Source organism: Sabethes cyaneus, chromosome 3, assembly GCF_943734655.1.
Source record: "Sabethes cyaneus chromosome 3, idSabCyanKW18_F2, whole genome shotgun sequence".
In the NCBI taxonomy this organism is placed as follows: Eukaryota; Metazoa; Arthropoda; class Insecta; order Diptera; family Culicidae; genus Sabethes; species Sabethes cyaneus.
In genome coordinates this window covers 249,818,128-249,839,302 of record NC_071355.1, presented here as the reverse complement: position 1 = coordinate 249,839,302, position 21,175 = coordinate 249,818,128, and the positions used below count along the sequence as shown (strand labels likewise).

General features: G+C 42.7%; 5 protein-coding genes across 7 annotated transcripts; 3 read left to right on the top strand and 2 right to left on the bottom strand.

Moving 5' to 3' along the window:
• Window positions 1-128: 128 nt before the first annotated feature.
• Window positions 129-950, top strand: LOC128741947 (putative oligosaccharyltransferase complex subunit CG9662). Its single transcript, XM_053838081.1, has 3 exons — window positions 129-398; window positions 465-538; window positions 596-950. Exons 1-3 carry the CDS (start codon window positions 260-262, stop codon window positions 830-832), a joined length of 450 nt encoding a protein of 149 aa, XP_053694056.1. The 5' UTR covers window positions 129-259; the 3' UTR covers window positions 833-950.
• Window positions 854-1,902, bottom strand: LOC128741946 (calcium and integrin-binding protein 1-like). Its single transcript, XM_053838079.1, has 5 exons — window positions 1,721-1,902; window positions 1,383-1,627; window positions 1,211-1,320; window positions 1,058-1,149; window positions 854-1,007 (listed from the first exon to the last, which is right to left on the bottom strand). The coding sequence occupies exons 1-5, from the start codon at window positions 1,804-1,806 to the stop codon at window positions 986-988; spliced, it is 555 nt and encodes a 184-aa protein (XP_053694054.1). The 5' UTR covers window positions 1,807-1,902; the 3' UTR covers window positions 854-985.
• A 406-nt stretch (window positions 1,903-2,308) lies between these two features.
• On the top strand, window positions 2,309-3,816 carry LOC128742027 (zinc finger protein 208-like). The gene is made up of 2 exons (XM_053838206.1): window positions 2,309-2,444; window positions 2,505-3,816. Exons 1-2 carry the CDS (start codon window positions 2,413-2,415, stop codon window positions 3,799-3,801), a joined length of 1,329 nt encoding a protein of 442 aa, XP_053694181.1. The 5' UTR covers window positions 2,309-2,412; the 3' UTR covers window positions 3,802-3,816.
• Window positions 3,817-5,662, bottom strand: LOC128742026 (la-related protein 7). Its single transcript, XM_053838204.1, has 3 exons — window positions 5,430-5,662; window positions 4,579-5,371; window positions 3,817-4,511 (listed from the first exon to the last, which is right to left on the bottom strand). Exons 1-3 carry the CDS (start codon window positions 5,614-5,616, stop codon window positions 3,887-3,889), a joined length of 1,605 nt encoding a protein of 534 aa, XP_053694179.1. The 5' UTR covers window positions 5,617-5,662; the 3' UTR covers window positions 3,817-3,886.
• Window positions 5,663-7,680: 2,018 nt separating this feature from the next.
• LOC128741172 (casein kinase I) lies at window positions 7,681-19,528 on the top strand. 3 transcript variants are annotated; one of them, XM_053836788.1, is made up of 3 exons: window positions 7,681-7,833; window positions 8,862-9,503; window positions 15,967-19,528. In XM_053836788.1, the coding sequence occupies exon 3, from the start codon at window positions 16,014-16,016 to the stop codon at window positions 17,307-17,309; it is 1,296 nt and encodes a 431-aa protein (XP_053692763.1). In that variant the 5' UTR covers window positions 7,681-7,833; window positions 8,862-9,503; window positions 15,967-16,013; the 3' UTR covers window positions 17,310-19,528. The 3 variants fall into 3 exon arrangements, with proteins under 3 accessions (XP_053692763.1, XP_053692762.1, XP_053692764.1); XM_053836787.1 differs by having other exon boundaries at window positions 8,859-9,503; XM_053836789.1 differs by lacking the exon at window positions 8,862-9,503.
• Window positions 19,529-21,175: the final 1,647 nt, after the last annotated feature.

The window sequence follows — 21,175 nt, the reverse complement described above, 5'->3', positions numbered from 1 at the left end:
TAAAGATAATATTTTCTGGCATCTCAGGCTGTTGCGTTGATGTGTCGGTCTGTCGGTGTTGTTGATGTGACGTTGGCTAGAAACGCAACAAAGGTATGCTGTTATAGGGCTTTCTGTAGGCTCGGCTGTCTTCTTTTGGTCATTTTGTCATCAAAAAATTACTTTCGAAGTTCCTTCGCGTTGTTTGATAGAGTTTATTGCTGTGCACTACCGGTTTATGTATTCGTATAGGATTATTCCTTTCTAGTCTACAATTAAAATGGAATCATTGTATAGTGTCCCATTTCTGCTGTTCGAGGTGCCGAATCTGAAGCTAAAACGGCCTTCCTGGTTTCAGCAGCCTTCGGCAATGACCGTCTTTTCGTTTGTCCTGTTGTCATATTTTCTTGTTACCGGAGGTAAATATATCATTTTTGGATATGATACGTAAATCATTATGTAAATGCTAAAATATAATTTACCAGGAATAATATACGATGTAATAGTGGAGCCTCCTAGCGTCGGATCCACCACCGACGAGCATGGCCACTCCCGTCCGGTAAGACTTAGCAAATAGTTGAGTTTTGTTGCACAATAACGTTTGTTCTGCTTCAAGGTTGCCTTTATGCCGTATCGAGTCAACGGGCAGTACATTATGGAAGGACTTGCAAGCAGCTTCCTGTTCACGATTGGTGGACTAGGTTTCATAATAATGGATCAAACCCACACTCCCGGCAAACCAAAGTTGAACAAGATCCTGCTCATTGCGATGGGATTCATCTTCATCCTGGTGTCTTTCTTTACCACCTGGATTTTTATGCGAATGAAATTGCCAGGCTATCTACAGCCGTAAAGGAAAAAGCGTTAATTGTGAAATGCTAGAGCATTTTTATTGACCAATCACAATAAACAAAATTCAGAAATAAAAAGATCTGGAAGAGTATATAAGGTAAAATATTCATATGCCGATTACATCGATTCGAGTTGTGGAGCGTTTGTTTAATGTTCACAATCTAATACGGAAGGAGCTGAAAGACAAGGTAAGTTACTAAATTAACTACGTCAAATTCATACATACTTAGTAAAATCCGACGATTTGTCAATTATATGTTCGAATTCGGCGAAAGAAAGAGCACCATCATCGTCCAAGTCAGCTTCCTCTAAGATATTCTAAAAACAAAAACGAAGCGTGAATTTGGACTGTTCCACAGATGGTAGGTAAAATCTTTACCGTTATTAGCTGTTCAATATCGCTATCGCTCAGAGCATTGTTATATCCCGTCAATCTTTGTATCACCTGTTTGAGATCATTTTTGCCGATCATGTCATCGCCATCAAAATCTAACACGATAAAGAACACGGATTAGTACTTGCGCTAACGCGCGCTGAAACTCAAACAATACCGAAAATCCTAAAGGCGTGTTCCGCTTTCACTGATTTTGGTGCTGCATCCGAAAACACGGACATCATATCGAGGAAGTCTTCGAACGATATTTCCCCGTTGTTGGAGCTGAAAACCTTGCAGATTCGATCACCGAACGGATTGACCCGCAGTTCCGGGTACTGGAGGATTTTGTTCATCGATAGACGAGCATTTTTGTTGTGGCCGACCTTCTCCGGGGCTAAACTTTTGAACTTCTTGTGTGCACTGTGCACAGTAGTTTTTGCACCAAGACGGAAGAAACAGGAAGTTCTCAATTAATAATTGGCTGAGGGAGTGGCCTACGCATATGATACCTACTATAGAATTTCTTTTTTCGTGAAATAGGTCAGATCCTCATAGTCTTGCAGTTCCTCCTCGGTAAACTGGCTCTTGACTTGGCCCATTGGATACTCGCGGTCGATAAAATAAACGTGATTCACTGAGATATTGAAAAAAATTGATCAGGTGGACATTCGCGATATTCGTGGTTTGTTTTGTTGATGAGAAACTCAGAAAACTTGTTTTTCTGTTGTTCATTCAAGGCTTCTCTTACACTTACACGAAATTCCGTAAGAAACTGTAAACCACAAAAACAGAAATGTTATCTCTTTTTTACACACACAAATCCAAAAAACATAGAAAATGCCAGCAGCGAGGCACTGTTGCCACTGTTGCCAGCTAGACATTCAAGATTTCGCTTTGTGCAGCAGTAAGAAAGAGAGAGAAAAGATAATGTGGACTACTCGCACTTGCACGAAATTTCGTAAGGAACTGCCAACATGAGCTTAGTGCAAGCGGCCGTCAACGCAAAATGACAGATCAGCAACACCGTCATCGTCACGACGGTCACGACGCGAATGGGATTCCATGGGACTTTCTATGGTTGTTACTAATTCTGCTGTCTGATTTGAATGTAATTTAAATTAATCTCTGTTACGAAAGTAACTAAAAACAATCCTGCAATCAAATTGCACGTACTTTGCCTATTGAAGAGTGTATTTGGTATAACAATGGCTCCGCAAACGACACGATATTCCAAACCGTAAGTAATGTAATATCTGCCAGAGTTTAATGGAGCAATAAAAACGTTTTTTTATTTCAGGCCAAGAAAAAATCCTAAATTGTATTGTCGACTGTGTTTTACTGTAAGTAACTTGAAACCATTGGAGCAATCAGAAGTAGCAAACGAAGTTTTCCTTCTGCCGGTCATCTTCAAACAATTGCATATCCAGTTGATACCGGAAGATTTCCCCTGTTCGATATGTACTGTTTGCCAGGAGAAGTTGGAAGAGTTAAATTATAGTAACGATGACGGGCTTTTGGATGACTGGAAGGATGAAGGGTTACTGGAGTATAGAAGAATCTGTACGGCTGCTAACGATGCGATCCGCAAACAGAAACGTACTCCTGTGCGAGCTCCAAAGAAAGCAAAACAGCCAACAAATAGCAACAAAAGAATAACGCTACCATTCGTACATCTAGACGATAATAGCTATAAGTGTACTTTGTGCGCGGATGTGACTTTCGATCGTATAGAAGCCTGCGTTCAACATTATCATGAAACTCATCCTGAAGCAAATTCGTCGAATACTTCGACTCAAAATTCAACTACCCAACAACAGGAACAACGCTTTGTGTGTACAGTTTGCTCAGAAAGTTTTAATCAGATAGAGAAACTATTCGCACACACAGAAACACACAAGTCTTCGCAGCCGATATCGACGACGGAAAACCAGAATGGCTCTGCACCTGTACCACCAACGACTACCGAACTTGCAAACTACCTTTTCAAGTGTACAATTTGCCAGCAGGGTTTCAACGACATCGATGAACTGATAGCACATCGAGCCGAATTGCATGAACCTCACTTAAAGCGTAAGAAACCCAAAAAGAGCCAACCCAAGCCAGTCCCGTCCGCTAAAAGTAAACCTAGAACAATCATTTCAAGCGCTGAATACAGATGCACTTCATGTCGTGTGAACTTCGATGGTCCGAAGAGCTACTACTTTCATCTGAACGTCATGCACGAAGGCAATATTTGTGATATCTGCGGAGAAAAATTCCCATCGGCTTCGGCACTAACGAAACACCAGGCTTGGCATCGTGCTTCCGGAGAACCGGATTACAACAGTGTGCCCTCACCGTTAATCACACAGCAGTATTCTCCGTTTACGGCTGTAGATAACAACGCCGCACAAGGTTTAAACACCGTTGAAGAGCAAAACTTCGATTGTGAAATGTTTGTTACCTGCAGCGGGTGTTTGCTGGCATTCCGCAACGATCTGGACCTGAACGAACATTACCGCGATTGCCCTGCCCAGCTAATGATGCCAGAAGAGGAACCTTTCGTTATAGAAGACGATGACACGAGAATAGTGGAAATAAGCGACGATGAATAATATACGAACTGATGTAACGAGTTTATTTTATTTTGTTAATAAAATCAAAATTACAAATCAATAACTGTAACTGTATGTTCCCAATTCAGTCGTCATCATCAAACTTGATGTGCGTGTTGACCTTTTTCATCAGCTTAGTTCGGCCTCGTACCTTCTCGACTTTCACTTTTTTGTTCAACTTATCATCCCGATCTCGCGCAATCTTGTCCCAATAGTCCTTTTCGGTTTCGCCGCTGAGAATCTGCGCACTGTGCTCCGCCGAATTGTACTCCTTTACCAGTTGATTAGCCGAACTGGGGCTATCCACACGCACAAACGCTTCCATGTCACCTTCCTTCAAATCGATATACTTTACGTAAGCGTACTGCCGAAGTTCCGCCTTAAAGTCCTTAATATTTGCACAAGGAATGCGAAATTTTACGTTTACTATCAGTCCCGGTTCGAAGGAGAAAAGCGGCTGCTTGCTCTGCTGATCTTGCTCTTCCAGCTTGATAGCTTCGGCTGCCGCTTCCTCATCCGTCAGGGCTCCGTAGAAGTTAACACGCGGTGAGGATTTAATCGTCTTCGCCACGTGTGCCGGCGTCTGGTTCGGGGTGCGAGTTTTACTCGGTTTGTTGAATTTATTCGGCTGTCCAAACAATTTCTTTAGCTTCTTGGCTTCCTCTCGCTGTAGATTCAGATATTTGTTACGCAGTCGTTTCCATTCTTTTCTGCAATGTAAGAATATTTCAATTAAATAGATAAAGCAATGTTGAGGTACAAATTTCAGATCCATACTTTGGCATAATCTTTAATTCGTAAACTTTATCGTCCTGTTGGATTTCCTTCTTAATTCCGCTTGGTCCTCGCCGGCGTCGCCTCTTTTTCTTTCCATCCTGATCTTTATCCGCGTTGTTTCCGTCACCAGCCCCCTTTGTCTCGCTTTCACTGTGCATTTCCTCATTGCCACTATCTTTGTTGACATCCGACTCGGAACTATCGTCATCTTCCGTTCTAATACGCTTCGCTGGTGGCTCCGGGAATTCATCTCCATCATTTTTGTCACCCTCTCGTTTGGACTTGTCTACTTCCGGATGCTCCTCTTCCACGTTCTTCATGCCTGCACCGCCCTCTGCTTTGTATTTTTCCTCCTCCTCCTTTTCCTTACTGAAGCTTGTAATACTGACCAGTTTGTCCGGTTCAGTGCCCTCAAAGCTTAGCACACCGCCGAAGGCCTGAAAGGTTTTCAACGCTCGTTCCACACTGGGTTCCTCCTCAAACTCGACAAACCCAAACTCTTTGATTTTCTTTGAGTACTTGAACTTGGGCAGCGAGACGTATGCCACTTTGCCGTAAGTCGAGAACACATTTCGCACCCAGTCGTGATCTGCCTTCGGAGGCAAACATTCGACATAGATCGTGCATGCCTCACAATTGGGCCGTTCTGCATGTTCCGTTACCCGACGCACCTTGGTACGATCGTCGGAAAGTTGCAGTAATTCAGACTTTTTCAGTGCTGTAACGATATCCTCTACACTTTCCGTCAGTTTCTTGATCCGATTGAACTTGAGGAATTCCGAAAGTGGAACGACTGGAATGGTAAATTTTCAAATTTCATGTAAATGTAGATTGAATAATAACTAACTTACATGGATCGCTTTTAATGCTTTGTCCCAAATACCTATCCTTGGAGAGATTGGCGTCCGAAAAATAGAATTCCATCTGAGATCGAATGGCGTTATATTTATATTTCTTACGGTGTCGAACATTCTTTTCAGCGGACTCGTTTTTTGTTTCATCTGCTGGTTCCTTGGTAGTCAACGGAGTTGATTCCATTGTTATTTGCTGGAAGTAATCGCAGTAATCTACGCAGCTAAAAGAACCAAAATGATTGAATTTCAAGCAAACGTGTGAATTTGTATATGTAAACAGTTACAAAGAGCGGCACCTTTGTTTTTGTTACCGGCGTGCTTCACTTGCTGTCCAATCAGCAAACGTTACCTGTGAACAGGGATACCAGATTTCCAGATAGAACTAACAAAAGGGCCTAAGTAGCAATAATTCAATCATTGACATTGGAAAATTTAACCTATTCGGAAATTAGCAGTCATTAACAGTTTTTGGGCCCAAACACGGGGTTCTGTTTGCAAAAATGTAAATACTGCTTTCTTCTTGCCAATCTGAAAACAACGAATATATTTTCTTGAGCAGAATTTTTTGTTTTAATTCACGCCTCTCAAGCCGAGAACCCAGGTTCAAATCCTAACCCAGCAGAAGTCCTGAATGACCCAAGCTACAAAAAAAAAAGTTTCTTCACTTTACTCCAAGCCCATGGCAGACAACCATGTTCTCGCCGCCAACATCTCGTGTGTGCGAAAATGAGATAGCAATTCAGCACTGCGTTTCACTCAACTGCCAGCAGTCTGATTTGGGCCCGCTGTCAAATTTTGAGCCCCGGACATGCTGTCGCTGACGTTTACTGCAGCTCGATATAGAGATGTCGATGGGGTGCTTTACTCGGTTCACTTTACTCGGATCTCCAATTCTTTGGATACCAAGTACTCTCCGCCAGATCCCGCTCCGCCTGGTCTAACCATCTTGTTCGTTGCTCCTCTGGTCCTCTTGTTCATTTGTCCGGCATTCTCTCTAGCAACATGCGCTGCCCATCGTATCCTTCCAGCTTTAGCCACCTTTTGAATACTGCGGGTTCGCCATAGAGCTGTGCGGGTTTCCGGCTCATCCTTCGCCTTCATATCTGCCATAGAAGTACTCGTTCTTAGCATTCGTCTCTTGAAAACTACGAGCACTGGAGGGTTCTCCGCGAGCATTGCCCACAACTTGTCGCTGTTTTTGCAGATCAGGCAGATAACCCCATCGTTCCGCTCCGCTCCACTTCTGCGGTAGCTGTTCCGTATCCCAAATTCCAACAATTAATTAGCCGGTGTAAAACGGACGTCCAGCTTCTGTGATCCCATTTATTAAGCTCCGCTTCGATGCCATCTTTCCCAGCTGATTTGTTGTTCTTTAGCTGCATGATGTCCACCTCTACTTCACCTGCCGTTGGGGCTGGAACCTCTTCTCCGTTTGTCATACACCGTCGAAATTGCTTGCCCCCGCCTCGAAGGTTCTCTGCCTGGGCACCATTCAGGTGTTCATCGAAGTGCTGCTTCCACATTTCGGTCAGCTCATGAGCGCCAGTCAAAATACTTACTTACTTATGCGACACAAAACCTTTGCGGAATAGCCTTTGCGGAACAGCCGCTCCAACTCCGCATACTCTTCCTTTTCCTGGTAGTGCTTTTTCTGCCGAAAGATTTAGGTTCGCAGCATCTCCTTCTGTTTGTATATTTCCTAGTTCTGACGTGTGGTGTGGCACTGCATGCACAGCGTTCTCCTCATCCAACAGCATCATATATCCATCGTCAAACCAATCGTTCCGTAGGATTCGTGCAGCAACATGGAATTTTTAGTTAAAAAACTAAAAACAAAAATGCTATCCAGCTTTTTACGAGCCATAATGGCGGACGTGTTCGTAATATTTGAACAGCACGTTTGACATTTCCCTAATACATCGCATGTTGTCTTTCCGTACATTCCTTCAGTTTTACCGTGAACGCGCGGAAAGAAAACGTGCGATGTATTAGGGAAATGTCAAAAATGCTGTTCAAATATTTCGAACACGTCCGCCATTATGGCTCGTAAAAAGCTGGATATGATAAATACTTCCGTCATTTTGAAAAAGTACCTAAAAATTATACTTGCATTTGATAAACTTTTTTAGCGTGCACTTTACGTGAGTGTTCGTGTAATCTGAAGAGAAAAAGTTGTTCTGATGCGATGTGTGTGTGCATTCGAGACGAGACAGCAAATTCATATAGTCAGCCTCAGCCAGTGAAACAGCTCGTGTTTTCGGAGGTTTTTTCTTTCGTGCGATCACGGATTGTCGTATTTTTTGCTGGTAAAGTGTTGCTTAAACGTTCGAGATGTACGTAATTCGTTGCGCGAGTGTCCCCGCATTGTAATTTCGGTGGAATTGAACGTGATTTGGACTAGGTGAGTGGAAAATTTTGAATTTTCCGTCGCCCTTTATGTCGTTCGAAAGGGGTGTTCATGGTGCTCTTTTCTTCGCCATCACCATCGAATCATGGCCCGTGTGTCAGCCATCATTAGCAGCCACAGCACTACAGCAGGCGAGCAGGCTTTGCCGGAGCACACGAACACCAGTGTAGATTCAGGGCATAGTCTTAACACAAATACTCGCCCCCGTCAGCTGCTGTCAAACTGACCTGGCGAGGAAAAGACTAATAAATTTATAATCAAGACTTGTGTCGTAAATAGTCCTATTGCACACAATGGAAAATTCGTATTGTACAATTTAGTCACAGTGGGTTTATTGTTGGTCCTTGGTTACGGGAGGGAAGTAGTTTAGGAACTAGGTAATAGTCGTTCCCAAAGGATACGATTTTGAATTTTTCAATATATCAGTGATTGAATATAATATTCAGTGTTGTAAATGAGATCAGCTAAGTGTTAATCATGTACATTTGTTACCACGCTTAGGCAGTCTATGCAAGTCGATTCACTTCTTGGCATTGGATCAAGGATAATGTTTGGAAGGCGAAAAGTGCGTTCGACATTGAAATATACGTGCTGAAACCACCAGAAAGCCAGGGAAGAGAATTCCAATACGTACTTTGAATTAAAATACTTTTTAGTATAAAACATCGAGACAATCAAAATCATGAAATTAAGTGGAGTATGCTACTGTCTCTAGTATGCGATCCCTATATCTGTTGTGACATCTATCTAAACGTTCAAATTCGGATAAAAATGTCCGCATATTAAATGATTCGAAATATAAATCAAGGAAATGTGCACCGACCTGAGTAATCAAATTTGTAGAAGATGTTATTGAGCAAATTTGATTTTTAAATTTTATATGACATCTGTTTAGGTTTAACCATTGCCATTGTTAGTATTGATGGTTTTTTCTTAAATTATGAAATTTTCATTTCTGTTATCGCTTATCAGCCATTGTCAGAGGTAAAATACTATTTTATTTCTTTTCTTTTCAACAGCAGAGTATTTCGAAAGCTTTGTGCTGGCAGCAGATTTAGTGGTAGTGGTTGCACCCCCATTAGCTCGATAGCGAGTGGAGGATTGTGCGATTGTTTGCGTGCGCTTGCCGCCGTCATTTTCACTGTGGTGTCGTCGTCCCGTCCGTCCGTCGGTCGCTCGATTCGATACGAATACGATACGTGCACTGCGAAAGAAGACGGCCCATCTAAACGAACGAACCAGCCACACAAGAAATATAGATCGAGAGCATAGCGACTTTCAGTGAAGCAAACATTGAAATTGAAATAGCCTTCGAGCGAGCCAGTAAAATAATTTGCAATTGGAGAGAAGCACTGGCAAGCGAAATTTATGCAGCACTCTAAAGACTACTGAAGCGCAGCTTATCGACGGAGGCCATTCTAACCTGGAGCTTGCTGCTTTTTTTTGTTGCTGAACAAAATTGATCTCGAAAAGCAACGTTAGCCAGCTGCTGTTGCTGTTTCCGTGTAGTTTTCAACTAAAAAAATATCCACATATAAGTTACTATCGGCGTAATTTCCTTGCTGTCAAGGAGACGAAGAGGAAACGAAAGAATTTCCTGTACTGACGAAAAGCTAGGCCGAAACGGAGGCGACGTGAAACACTATAACAGAAACTGGAATAAGGTAAGTGTTTGTGTTAAATGTGTTTTTTCAAGTAAGAAAAAAAAGTTCATCCTTTCGTTTCCTATACGATTTACTTCCATTAAAACCATCAACAACGAGAAAAAAACTGCTTCGTGAATATTTGTTTTATAGGTTTCCCCGAAATTTTAAACAAACCCAAGTAAATGAGAAACAGCGCACTTGTTTCGATTGGCAGGCTCATATTTAGGTGCTCTTCTGGCTCTTCATTTGTCGGTTTTCTTTGTTTTGCGAGAGGTTCTTTTCACTCTAGTTTGATATCCACCAGATAACCTTGGATACGCATTATTCTGTATTACATTATCATTTAGTTTTTAAAACTAGATAAGGCAGAAAAAAGTCTAAAACATAATTTTTTTGAATAATAATTTTCTATTAATCACTGTTCTTTTATAAAAAAGTTCCTCTTAGTAACACCACTGAATCAACGCTATGTCATCGATGAACAACAACATATCACTTGGCAAAATACTTTAAATAACATTTTTACATGCTGGTACATTTAAAATTTCAACCTAAAATTGAAATTATAACATTTGGTTAAATAATGTACCTAAATGTTAATGTCTATACTTAAAAGTACTATTTACATTGCCAAGCTAGAGTTACTGTGACTGATATTTAAATAAAAACCCTTATAACTAATCTTAAATTCCATTTCCACGAGAACGGTAAGGCTCTTGGTAGTTTGACGATTCCTCAATCATGTGCGCGGTTGTACTACAGGTTAGGAGCGGCTCATGATAGCGTTTGATCCGGAGCGAGCGACTGAATTAAGAAATGTGTTTTCTCTTAAAACTAAGATGACAGTCTCATCACGAGGCTCGGTAGCGTGACCATGGAAGGTATCCTACCTAAAAGCCAACCTTACTGCGAAAAGTGCAGAAAATTCGACTCAGAACATTCGGCAGACGACAAAATAAGAACAAGGAACGGATGTTTAATACCTGGTACTGCAAATCGCAGAATTTCTTGAGTGACGACAGGTTGCTGTTGGAACAAGAACTGCAGAACCCTGAAGTTCTGCAACCACTGCAGGAGAACTGTCGCAAAAGCCGAGGATCCGTGGCAACACGGCCCAATCGTACCAGAGTGGGGGAGCGACCGATGAACGGGCTTTGTAGTGATGAATAGAATGAAGGATAACGTGACGAACTGTAAGGGGATCTACAAAAGGATGTCTATGTTGAGGATAACGGACCGTTTCTTCAATTATGCGCCACTGATGGTAATGTACGATAGCTTTTCGCTAAGGGATATCAAGGTCGTCATCGGGAATACGAACGCCCAGAACGGCTGGGAAGCGATGTATAGACCGGTTATCTAGCTCCATAGCCTGCACACCAACACGATCGAGAACGGCCAGCGATGCATGAACTTGGCAGCTTCCCGACGTCAGGTCGGGTCGCCTCTTGCTCTACAAAGCCTTACAAACGAAGCCCGACCAACGAACAATGGACCAAATCAACCGTATTCTCATCGATGGCCGGTTGTTTTCGAACATCACCAGCATATGCTCCCTACGAGATGCAGATATTGGCTCGGATTATTACCTAGCTAGTAGCGGTAAAAGTGCGCTGAAAACTATCGACGGTAAATACCTCGCGACAAGGCCGCCCTCGGTCAAGCATTTGGCAATTAGCAACCCGCGAGTTGCCGAGAGCTACACGTCTACTGGATGAAGCTCTATCTTTTTCTGTGTAGCTAGGTGCTTCGATCCTTGAAGACAGATGAAGCAGGATACGCTTGGCTGTTAAAGGAGAACGTGATCTCACAAAAAGACTGGTTTGACGTGGAACGCCAACAAGCGATGGGGAAGGAAAAAAACTTGGAAACAACTATCCTGATCCCGATCCTGAGGAGAAAAATGAACGAAGAGGACAGAGATCGTGAAGAGCTAGAACAACAAACTGAAGCTTGATGTAGGGACGAGGAGGCAAGCCTGATCAAAAACAAGCGCGAGGTGGTCAAGGTTTATCCCCAAGATTTCGTAGGGTAGTATCAGGCGGGCTTCATTGGGGCCCATGGTACTACGGATCAAATTTTTACTCGGACAAATTCTCTAGAAATGTGAGTACAACGTGTCCATGCATATTTTCGTTGATTTTAGGCGCTGCCGAACGTACAAACTGACGCGGCTGATCAAAGTTACCCAGTGTTTTGGGAGCACTCGAGTTCCTTTGAATCGCACAGAGGTTTGCGGCAATGGAATAGACTGTCCTGTACGGATCCCGCAGGCAAAGCTGCGAACTAAAGTGTGTCGGAATAAAAATGGCAGTTTTTTGGCGGACGATCGTGAGGTGACCGGAAGGTGGCGGCAGCACTTCGATGAACATCTGAATGGTGCCCAGGCGGAGAACCAAGCGATTTCGACGGTGCAACAAATGGGGAAAAAGTGCCAGTCCCAACGATAGGCAGTGGCCTTCATGCAGCTAAAAAAGCAAAGCAAAACCTTGAGCAAACCGTCATTAAAAAATACCCTCGTCAACACGTGGGGTACCATCTTCAACAAATCTAGTCAATTCATCTCCTTTGCCGATGACGTGGATATTATCGGCAGAACATCTGTGGCGGAGGCTGAATAGTACACCAGACTAAAGCGCGAAGCAGAAAAAATTGGGTTAACGGTAAATACGTCTAGAACCATTCGACGAGCGCGCAATGAGTTGAACACGATCCTGAGGAGAAAATAGCGCCAGAAGGAGGACAGAGATCGTGAGGAGCTGGAATAACTATTCCGGGCTATTATGTCTGTCTAATTTATTCGTAAATGACCCGTCGGTTAAACCACACTATAATAAACGCAACAAATTAAAAACTATCAGCCCGTAACGAAACACTAGCCCAAAGAAAAAGAGATCACTTTTCAAAGTGATATTCAGGGCACATCTTTTATATTCGTTGGAACAAACTAAACAACACTTAAAAGTAAGAACTGAACTGAGCTGGAGGGGATGCCACACGGGCTAATAACACGCGCAAGTTTTACGAGAAGGTAAACCAAAGTCGAAAGTGCTACACACCCAAATCTGACATGTGTAGCGACGAGAGAGGGGATGGAAGCAGTTCTTCGATGAGCATCTCAACAGCGATATAACAGAAGGACACGCAACGGAAGTTAACCTAGGAAGGAGTGCCGACAACAACGTGCCGGCTCCTGAACTCATAGAGATCCAGCGAGAAATCGGTCAGCTGAAGAATAATAGAGCCGCCGGAAAGGACCGACTCCTAGCAGAACTACAAAAATGGCCAAGAACCGCTAGTAACGGCACTTCACTGGATAATTTTTAGGATTTGGGAGGAAGGGAAACAACCGGTGGAGTGGATGGAAGGTGTTGTACTCTGTCCCATCTACAAAAAGGGCGATCGGCTAGGTTACTGTAACTACCGCGGGATTACGCTGGTCAAGGCCGGCTACATGGTGCTCTCCCAGATTTGGTTACGTCGTCTATTCCCAATAGCTAGAAAATTCATAGGACAGTATCAGGCGAGCTTTATGGGGTCCAGTTCTACTACGGATCAAATTTTTACTCCGATAAATCCTCCAGAAATGTCGAGAGTACAACGTGTCCATGCATCTTATTTTCGTGGATTTCAGAGCAGCATACGGTACGGTTAAATGCGAACAGCTATGGCAGATAATGCACGAGTACGGTTTTCGGGATAAACTCACGCGGCTGATCAGAGCTACCCTGGAGCTAGTGATGTGCTAGGTGCACGTTTCGGGGACACTCTAGAGTCCTTTTGAATCGCGCAGAGGGTTGCTGCAAGGGGATGGACTGTCCTGTATGTTATTCAATATCGCTATTGAAGGTGTGATATCGTCATCGAAACGAGTGGAACAATCTCCAGCAAGAGCAGCCAACTCCTAGCCTTCGCAGACGACCTCGACCTCATTACTAGAAACATTAGGAGGTGATCTATGTCAGACGTCAGACTAAAAACTGTTTCTTCCTCCGTCTACTGTAGAAACCACCGACCGAGAAGCAGGGCTTCGACCGATCCTTTTTTTCTACCGCAGTCACACCAACGCGCATTCAAGTTCACACCGTCCGTTTAGAGGTGGAATACGAACGCTATGCATAACACAACTGGCAATTTGCTCAGTCAAACGCCGATTGCACGCAGCACTATGATCGCGTTCTAAAACTTTTTGACATTTTCGTTTCGATCAAGTTGCCTTTACCGTTTGGAGCAGCGAATGACTGCAAAACAGTCAAATGACTGGCAATCACCACGCTAACGAAAAGCAACCGCACAATCGTATGATTCAATACTACAAAAAAACAACCACTACATGTGCATGGAAGAATTCGGTCGGACTCCGTCCAATACAAACGAATATTTTGCTTGCGTCCGACCGACGTCCGGGTGACAAACTATTATTGTGAGCAGCCGATTTGGAGACAAAAAGAGAAACGAAAAAATACGTCACCGTATGCTTCCAGTCAGTTTGCAGTTTATATTCTCAAAGCGCAAAGCAAAACGGGAGATCGACTGTTTGCTTTTGCAGAGATGCCGCATGAATTGTAAGACGGCAGCAGCGCAAGCGGCAGCTTGACTGAATTCAAAAAAACAGTCAAATGATCGTTCAAAAAGCGGAGTTTGAATGCGGAAAGTTCGCATTCACGGCAGTCACATTCAACTTGCGATCCCTTTTCAAGCCCTGCCGAGAAGTTTTAATCTAACTTGTTTTACTGTCAGGACAAAGACACTATGTAGGCGCTTACGACTTGCAAGGTACTGCACTCGTCTCGTACGCATGACGCTGTTCGTCTGTCAGCGTGTTAACCGCGATTCTCTGCGCGGGTTTTCGGGGAAAGGCTCCGTTCCTATGAAATAGACCAACCTCGAGTTTTTAGTATTGGCCTTGAAATGCGGTCAAACATATTATCAATATTTTTTGAAACGGTGGCTCTACAATTGATGAAGGGACGGTAGGGGAAAGTAATGAAAATTTTTGGTAATGGAGGGGAAAGAGCGAAAAGGTGAGGGGGGGGGGGGATTGGTAGCTACGCTTAACAAGTAGTCGTTTTGACTCCTACCTTTTGTCCAATGCTGGAAGGTGCATGGGTCGAACAATTGGCATGTGCGATGTGAACATCGGGTAATTTAGTCCCCTATACAATCAACCGATCCAGTTATATAAAATTGATTATCTGTTAAATAAAGTTAGTTCTTAGCCAACCATCGTCTGATGTTATACTTAAGTATTGGGAGATTTATTGCCGTACGAAAGAAGGCCCAAAACCCCCCAAAGTAGGAAAAGGCTCCAGTGAAAGCAACGTCACCACCGATAGTAATACGACCAACGAGACTCAACGACGCGTTCAAGCTGAAAATCGAGCCTACTTTTTCCTCCGCAAGACGCTTCGATCAAGGAGAATTCACCGCCGCACAAAGCTGACGATGTACACAACGCTTATCAGACCAGTAGTCCTGTACAGACTTGAGAGCAAATTTGCTTACGGAAAACATACTTGAACTTTCCGTATTTAAACGAAAAGTGTTGCGGACTATTTTTGGCGGAGTATAAACGGATAGCGGAGAGTGGCGCTGGTGTATAAACCACGAGCTGCAAGCATGCTTGGCGAAAGTTGGAAGACTACGGTGGGCCGGCCACCGGCTTGGTTGTGCCGAGACGCTTAACAAATTGACGACGAGTAGCTCAGGACCGAGTACAGAAGAAGTAATTGAAGGCTGCTGATTGGTGCGTTCATAATATTATGTCCAGCAGCAAACATATCATTTTTGGTTTAAAGTCCACGTACGTTCCGGTAGTAGGTCATCAGTAAATCGAGCTTTAAGCGCTTTAAGTGTACATGAATGTTGGACAGTGTCAGCATACTGTCAGTCGATTGTATGCAGATGCCGGCACTGTCTAGTCTACCATTTCCCACTACCGTATAACTTTATTGAGAAACTTCCATGATGATTTGAGCGTATAACTGGGAACGAGTTGCTAGCCCGTCAGTGGAAAAAATGAGATTAGAGTGTCGCATCTATCGTAAGCAGTCTCACGTCAAGCATGTTCAATTAAGAGAACTATCATGCGGTGAATTTAAAGAATATCAAAATCGAAAAATACGCCAGGTTCCACTCAGCGTGCAAAGCTCACGGAGAACAACTTATAGTTGCGCTTTTTCTGCAGTTACGAAATATTAGTCATCAGACGACGCATACGCAGCGACTCATTGAATTTCCAATGTTTTGTTCTGCAAGTAAAATAACGACGTCTTCATTTTCCCTCAATCAGAATGCAGCAAGCATTGCTTTAAAAATTTCTTCTCATCAAATGCAGCGATGCATCCTTAATCCGATTCCGCGAAAGGGAATGGTTTATTCATGGCATATGAATATGCATTCACGTTTAATCGAGAATTTGTCTCGTCACATGTCAAACAAACCAAAGAAACTAATTTCGGTTTTCTTTTTAAATTTACAGGAAAAACACATCCAACTGTGAGGCGGAACTAGCAAACTTTCAAAACAATGGAATTGCGCGTTGGTAACAAATATCGGCTCGGCCGGAAAATTGGTTCGGGATCATTTGGCGACATCTACTTGGGCACGAATATTTCCACCGGCGAAGAGGTTGCCATCAAGCTCGAATGTATCAAAACGAAACATCCCCAGCTGCACATCGAGAGCAAGTTCTACCGGATGCTGCAGGGTGCCGTGGGTATTCCGACCATCAAGTGGTGCGGTTCGGAGGGTGATTACAACGTGATGGTGATGGAACTGCTTGGCCCGTCGCTGGAGGATTTATTCAACTTTTGCTCAAGACGTTTCACGCTGAAGACTGTGCTGCTTCTGGCAGATCAGATGATTTCCCGCATCGATTTCATTCACTCGAGAAGTTTCATCCATCGAGACATTAAACCGGACAATTTCCTGATGGGTCTAGGAAAGAAGGGAAATCTTGTGTATATTATCGATTTTGGGTTGGCGAAAAAGTATAAGGATTCCAAAACGATGGCACACATCCCGTACCGGGAAAATAAGAACCTAACCGGTACGGCACGCTACGCCTCGATCAATACGCATTTGGGTATTGAGCAAAGCCGCAGGGATGATCTGGAATCGCTTGGATATGTGCTGATGTACTTCAATTTGGGAACGTTGCCGTGGCAAGGTTTGAAAGCGGCCAATAAGCGCCAGAAATACGAAAGGATCTCCGAGAAAAAGCTATCGACGCCGATAGAAGAGCTTTGCAAAGGTTTTCCGCCAGAGTTTACTTCTTATTTGTCGTACTGTCGTCAGCTGGAATTCACTCAGCGTCCAGATTACTGCTACCTGCGGAAGGTGTTTAGAACGCTGTTTGCCCGGCAAGGTTACTCTTATGATTACGTGTTCGACTGGAATATGCTGAAATTTGGAGGATCTTCTCGTCACAACAACACTAACGAGCGGACCAAGGCCGGAGCGGTCGTTCAAACAAACGATCCAACCGCAATCGGTACCAGTATGGTGGCCACCGGTGGTGGAACGGGAATGGTTACCACCGTTACCGGAACCACTGCCTCGATCGCTAAAAATGATTCCTGCAAACAGCTCGCCAACCGATTGGTGCAAATGATGGCCCAGGCACGACCCGGAGCGGACGGTCAGCCACTGCCGGTTCCAGGAGCACCCCAGCAACAGCAACCACCCCAGCCCACTCACAACAACAATGCCGGAAGTGCAAATCCGGAACCGATCGCAGCCTTCTCCCGGCACGATACGCCCGAACGTCGTTCGTCCATCCGTTTGCGCGGTCAAAACCTAGACTCACGAAACATTGAATAATATTAAATCCCTTCTTTAAGTTTTTTTTATTTACATATATAAATTTAATTTTATATACGTGCAGGAATTAGCCTCCCTCCGCTAGTAGAGAGGAGATGCTACTAAGCTGAGGAAAAATGCTTGAAGTTGTTGCAATTTTGACGCTGCAAAATGTCAAACAAACGAAGCAGCTGCAAGATAATTGATCCTTTTTTGACATTTTTACTCAATAGGAAAGGGTCATCAAAATATACATAGACTAGTTAGAGCAAAAATTTACACCTAAAGGCAAGTTGGTAAACATTATTGAAATTGAGCGTCGCGTAAAGCAAACCGATCATTGTATGTTTTAATGCTCACTCGAATGAATAACTAAGATGCTGATGAAGGAAAGATAAGAAACACACTATCGATATAAATAGTTATCAATGAATTATCAAAACTGATTCGTTCAAAAACAGCATAACAATATGATTGTAAACTGAGTGAAATGGCAAAATGGAAACATAAACACAAAGCGTAAGGTATATTTGCATTGAACGCTCCCTCACTTTTACAACAAAATAAATGTCACCAACCAGCACACACAGTCAGTCACATACATACTTCATACCTGTAAACATACACTTTCTTGTACGTAGGTCTATAAATACATACACCCAAAATATACAAACCTCCAAGCAGAACGTAAGCTTTGTCAGCCGATTACATTAAAAAAAAGCACTCGATCAACAACTAACGACATTGTCTTAAGCTGTAACACTACAAATCCTTTCATCAGAAAAGAAAAACAACGGGAGGGTGATATGAGGTAGAAGAAAATCATATTTCAAGCATCGATAGCATAATAAAATGCTTATTATGTTTATCTTCTTCTCTCTTGACCGTCTTGACGAAAAATTCAATTTGGCGTATCAATCAAAGAATTGATTCTTTTTTCACATTTCAAATCAGTCCTTTTTAACCAAACCAAACTGGCAGATCACAAAACAGTACGGCCTAACCTGCAGTTATTCGGCCGGTTAGAATCGGACCCATTAGAGTTTTTGATTGTTCCTTCGTCTAGTTCCAAATTTGCAATGTGAAAATTTAGAAATCCATGACTTTATTTATTGTGAACGTAAAAAATATCTTTTAAAGAAAAAAAAATAACCTAAAACGTACCGTACCGACGGCGACGGCGAGTAGGTACGAATGCGTGTGTGAATAGATGAATGGTATAATACAGGTAGGTTCAGCTAGAAATGTGCTTGGCTTATTTTCTTTTCTCAAAGTATGAATGTAACAGTTACGCAAGGCGTGAGAAGACCTGCAAACAAAAATAATTTAAACAAAAATAAAAACTAAATTGAGCAAAATATGTTGGCTTTGGTGGTGACAGAAGAAAAAAAACATTGAACTATTAGAAAAGGTTAAAGAAACAATGATTTAATGATAAAAAAACTAACAACTAAGAGTAAATAAGAAATACCTATACCAATCGTGATAGTAGAGAAGTAAAGATACAAAACGAACACATGGAAAGTGTGTGGGATACAACAAAACTAGTAATGCAAAAAAAAACAAGTGTGTCTCGATCATCGGGTGAAGACGCACGGTTTGTGCGTGCATCGTATGACGGACATTGTGCATCGTATAAATCGTATAGAAAGATAAACCATTTGCAAGCAACTGTGTACAGAAAAATCTTAATCGTTGCGATTTATTCAATAAATCTACTTATCATTTCTTCATCTTATCGCTGCCAATCGAAAATCAATCATTTCGTGCGGCACAAAAAAAAACAAAAAACAAACATCTGGATGTGTGGAGTCAATATGGATTAAACCGTGCTGTCATTTAAATAAATATAAATCAAGCAAAACTGAACAGTGGATAACATTTCAATAAGATTATGAGATGAAGAAGAAAAAACTATGCGGAAGTTACGCAACACGAATACCGAGTGGATTCAATGCTTCTGCGTCTAACCTAATAGCGATGTTTATCGATAAAAATGAAACAATACCTATGTAAACATAGTACATTATATAAAACAAGGATATGAAGAAATATCTCTAGAACAAACAAACAAAAAAAAAAGAGTAAAAGCTTGTTTCATGCCATGTTTACAGCAGAATGAAACAAGTTTTATAGAAGCAAAATAAGCGAAAAAAATGAAACATTTTTAGATGGTAACAGTAACGATTAATTCAACCATTTATTGCCGTACGTATAAAACAAAACAAAATAAAAATAATTATGAGAATTTTTTGTTTTCAGTTTTATTTTTTCACTTTCATTAATAAATAATAAAACAAAGCTCCAAAATGGATAGTGTTTTCGTCCCGAATCTACTCACATTGTATCCATTGATTGTCTGACGTTGAATTTCGACGTAGGATTACGTTTTACGGGAAATTCGCAATGCTTTTGCATCTATCTCTAGAATCTCTCTTTTTACGTCCATTCATTTTACGTGAGTTCTTTTTATGTCTAAAATTTGAGGTATTGAGGAATGTGAAGTTAAATAAGCTATCCCCCAATAGTATATATGCTATCGGGCAGGATTGAGCGCGATAAGGCCGCGACTGGAAGTACAGTGGCAATCGATGAGAACGAGTGAGCGAAGTAGTCGATGAGTTCGTATGCCTCGGCCCATCGGTAACCGAAGACAACACTAATCGTGAAATTAGAAGAACCTCGTGTCTACTAAAGATTACACGAGCAAACGCAGTCGAGTAATCAGCCTATGCACAAAGATAGAAAAATACTCATTAGGCGTATTCAAAGGTGGCTAAAACTGAAATTGACCCCGATCACCGATTGCCGCCGTTTGGTAACTCCGAGTGTTCGCAAGTCCTCTTCTAACAGTGTCCATGTTTCATGCCTGTAGGGGACAACCGGTCTAATTAGCTTTTTGTACAATGTGCACTTTATACGGAGGCTCAGATTGCCAGTGAACCAAGGCATACGAACTCGTCGACTACCCCAACCTAATTCCCGTCGATTCACCAGAGATTCTCACACAGCACTAGATCCCATCCATTGTAGTGATAAGTTTAGTAGGCCTACCCGGAACACCGTTTTCGTCCAGAATTTTCCATAGCTCTTGTCGGTTTACACTATCATATGCGGCTTTGAAATCAATATACAGATGATGCGTAGGAACTCGAAATTTGCGGCCTTTCCGAAGGATCTGCCGTAGGGTGAAGATTTGATCCGTTGTAGACCGTCCGTCCATGAAGTCGGCCTGATAACTTCCTACAAATCTATTGGCTATTGGAGACAGTCGATGGTAGATAACTTGGGAAAACACTTTGTAGGCTCTATTCAGAATAGTGAACGCTCGATAATTTTCGCAATCCAGCTTATCGCCTTTCTTGTAGATAGGGCAAAAAATCCCGTCTTTCCACTCCTCCGGTAGTTGTTCCGCCATCCTTTCCTGCTGTTTTGTGGTTCTTTAGCCACTGGATGGCTTTTTAACTTCACTTATCGATGGGAGTGGCACATCTCCGTTGCTTGCTGCACCAATTAAATCACTTCCTCCACTATCATGGTGTTCCACCTGCACGCCATTCAGGTGTCCATCATAGTGCTGCTTCTCGTCAAACCATTCGTTACGTCGATTCGGTGCCACACGGCCTAGGACGTTCTCCACTATGCTGTTAGTGACTGTTTTCACGGCATTCCAACAGTCCTCAACAGGGGCTTCATCCAGCTCACCCTCGTCCGGCAGCGCGGTTTCGAGAGATAACGCGTAGTCTTCGGCGACATCCGGTTGCTTCAGTCGCGCTAGATTATACCGTGGCGGGCGCCGGTATCGTATGTTGTTCACAAAGCCAAGCAAAGCCTAGGTGCTACATTCCGTTATCGAAACTTGATCTTCTGTTTTTATACGACAGACT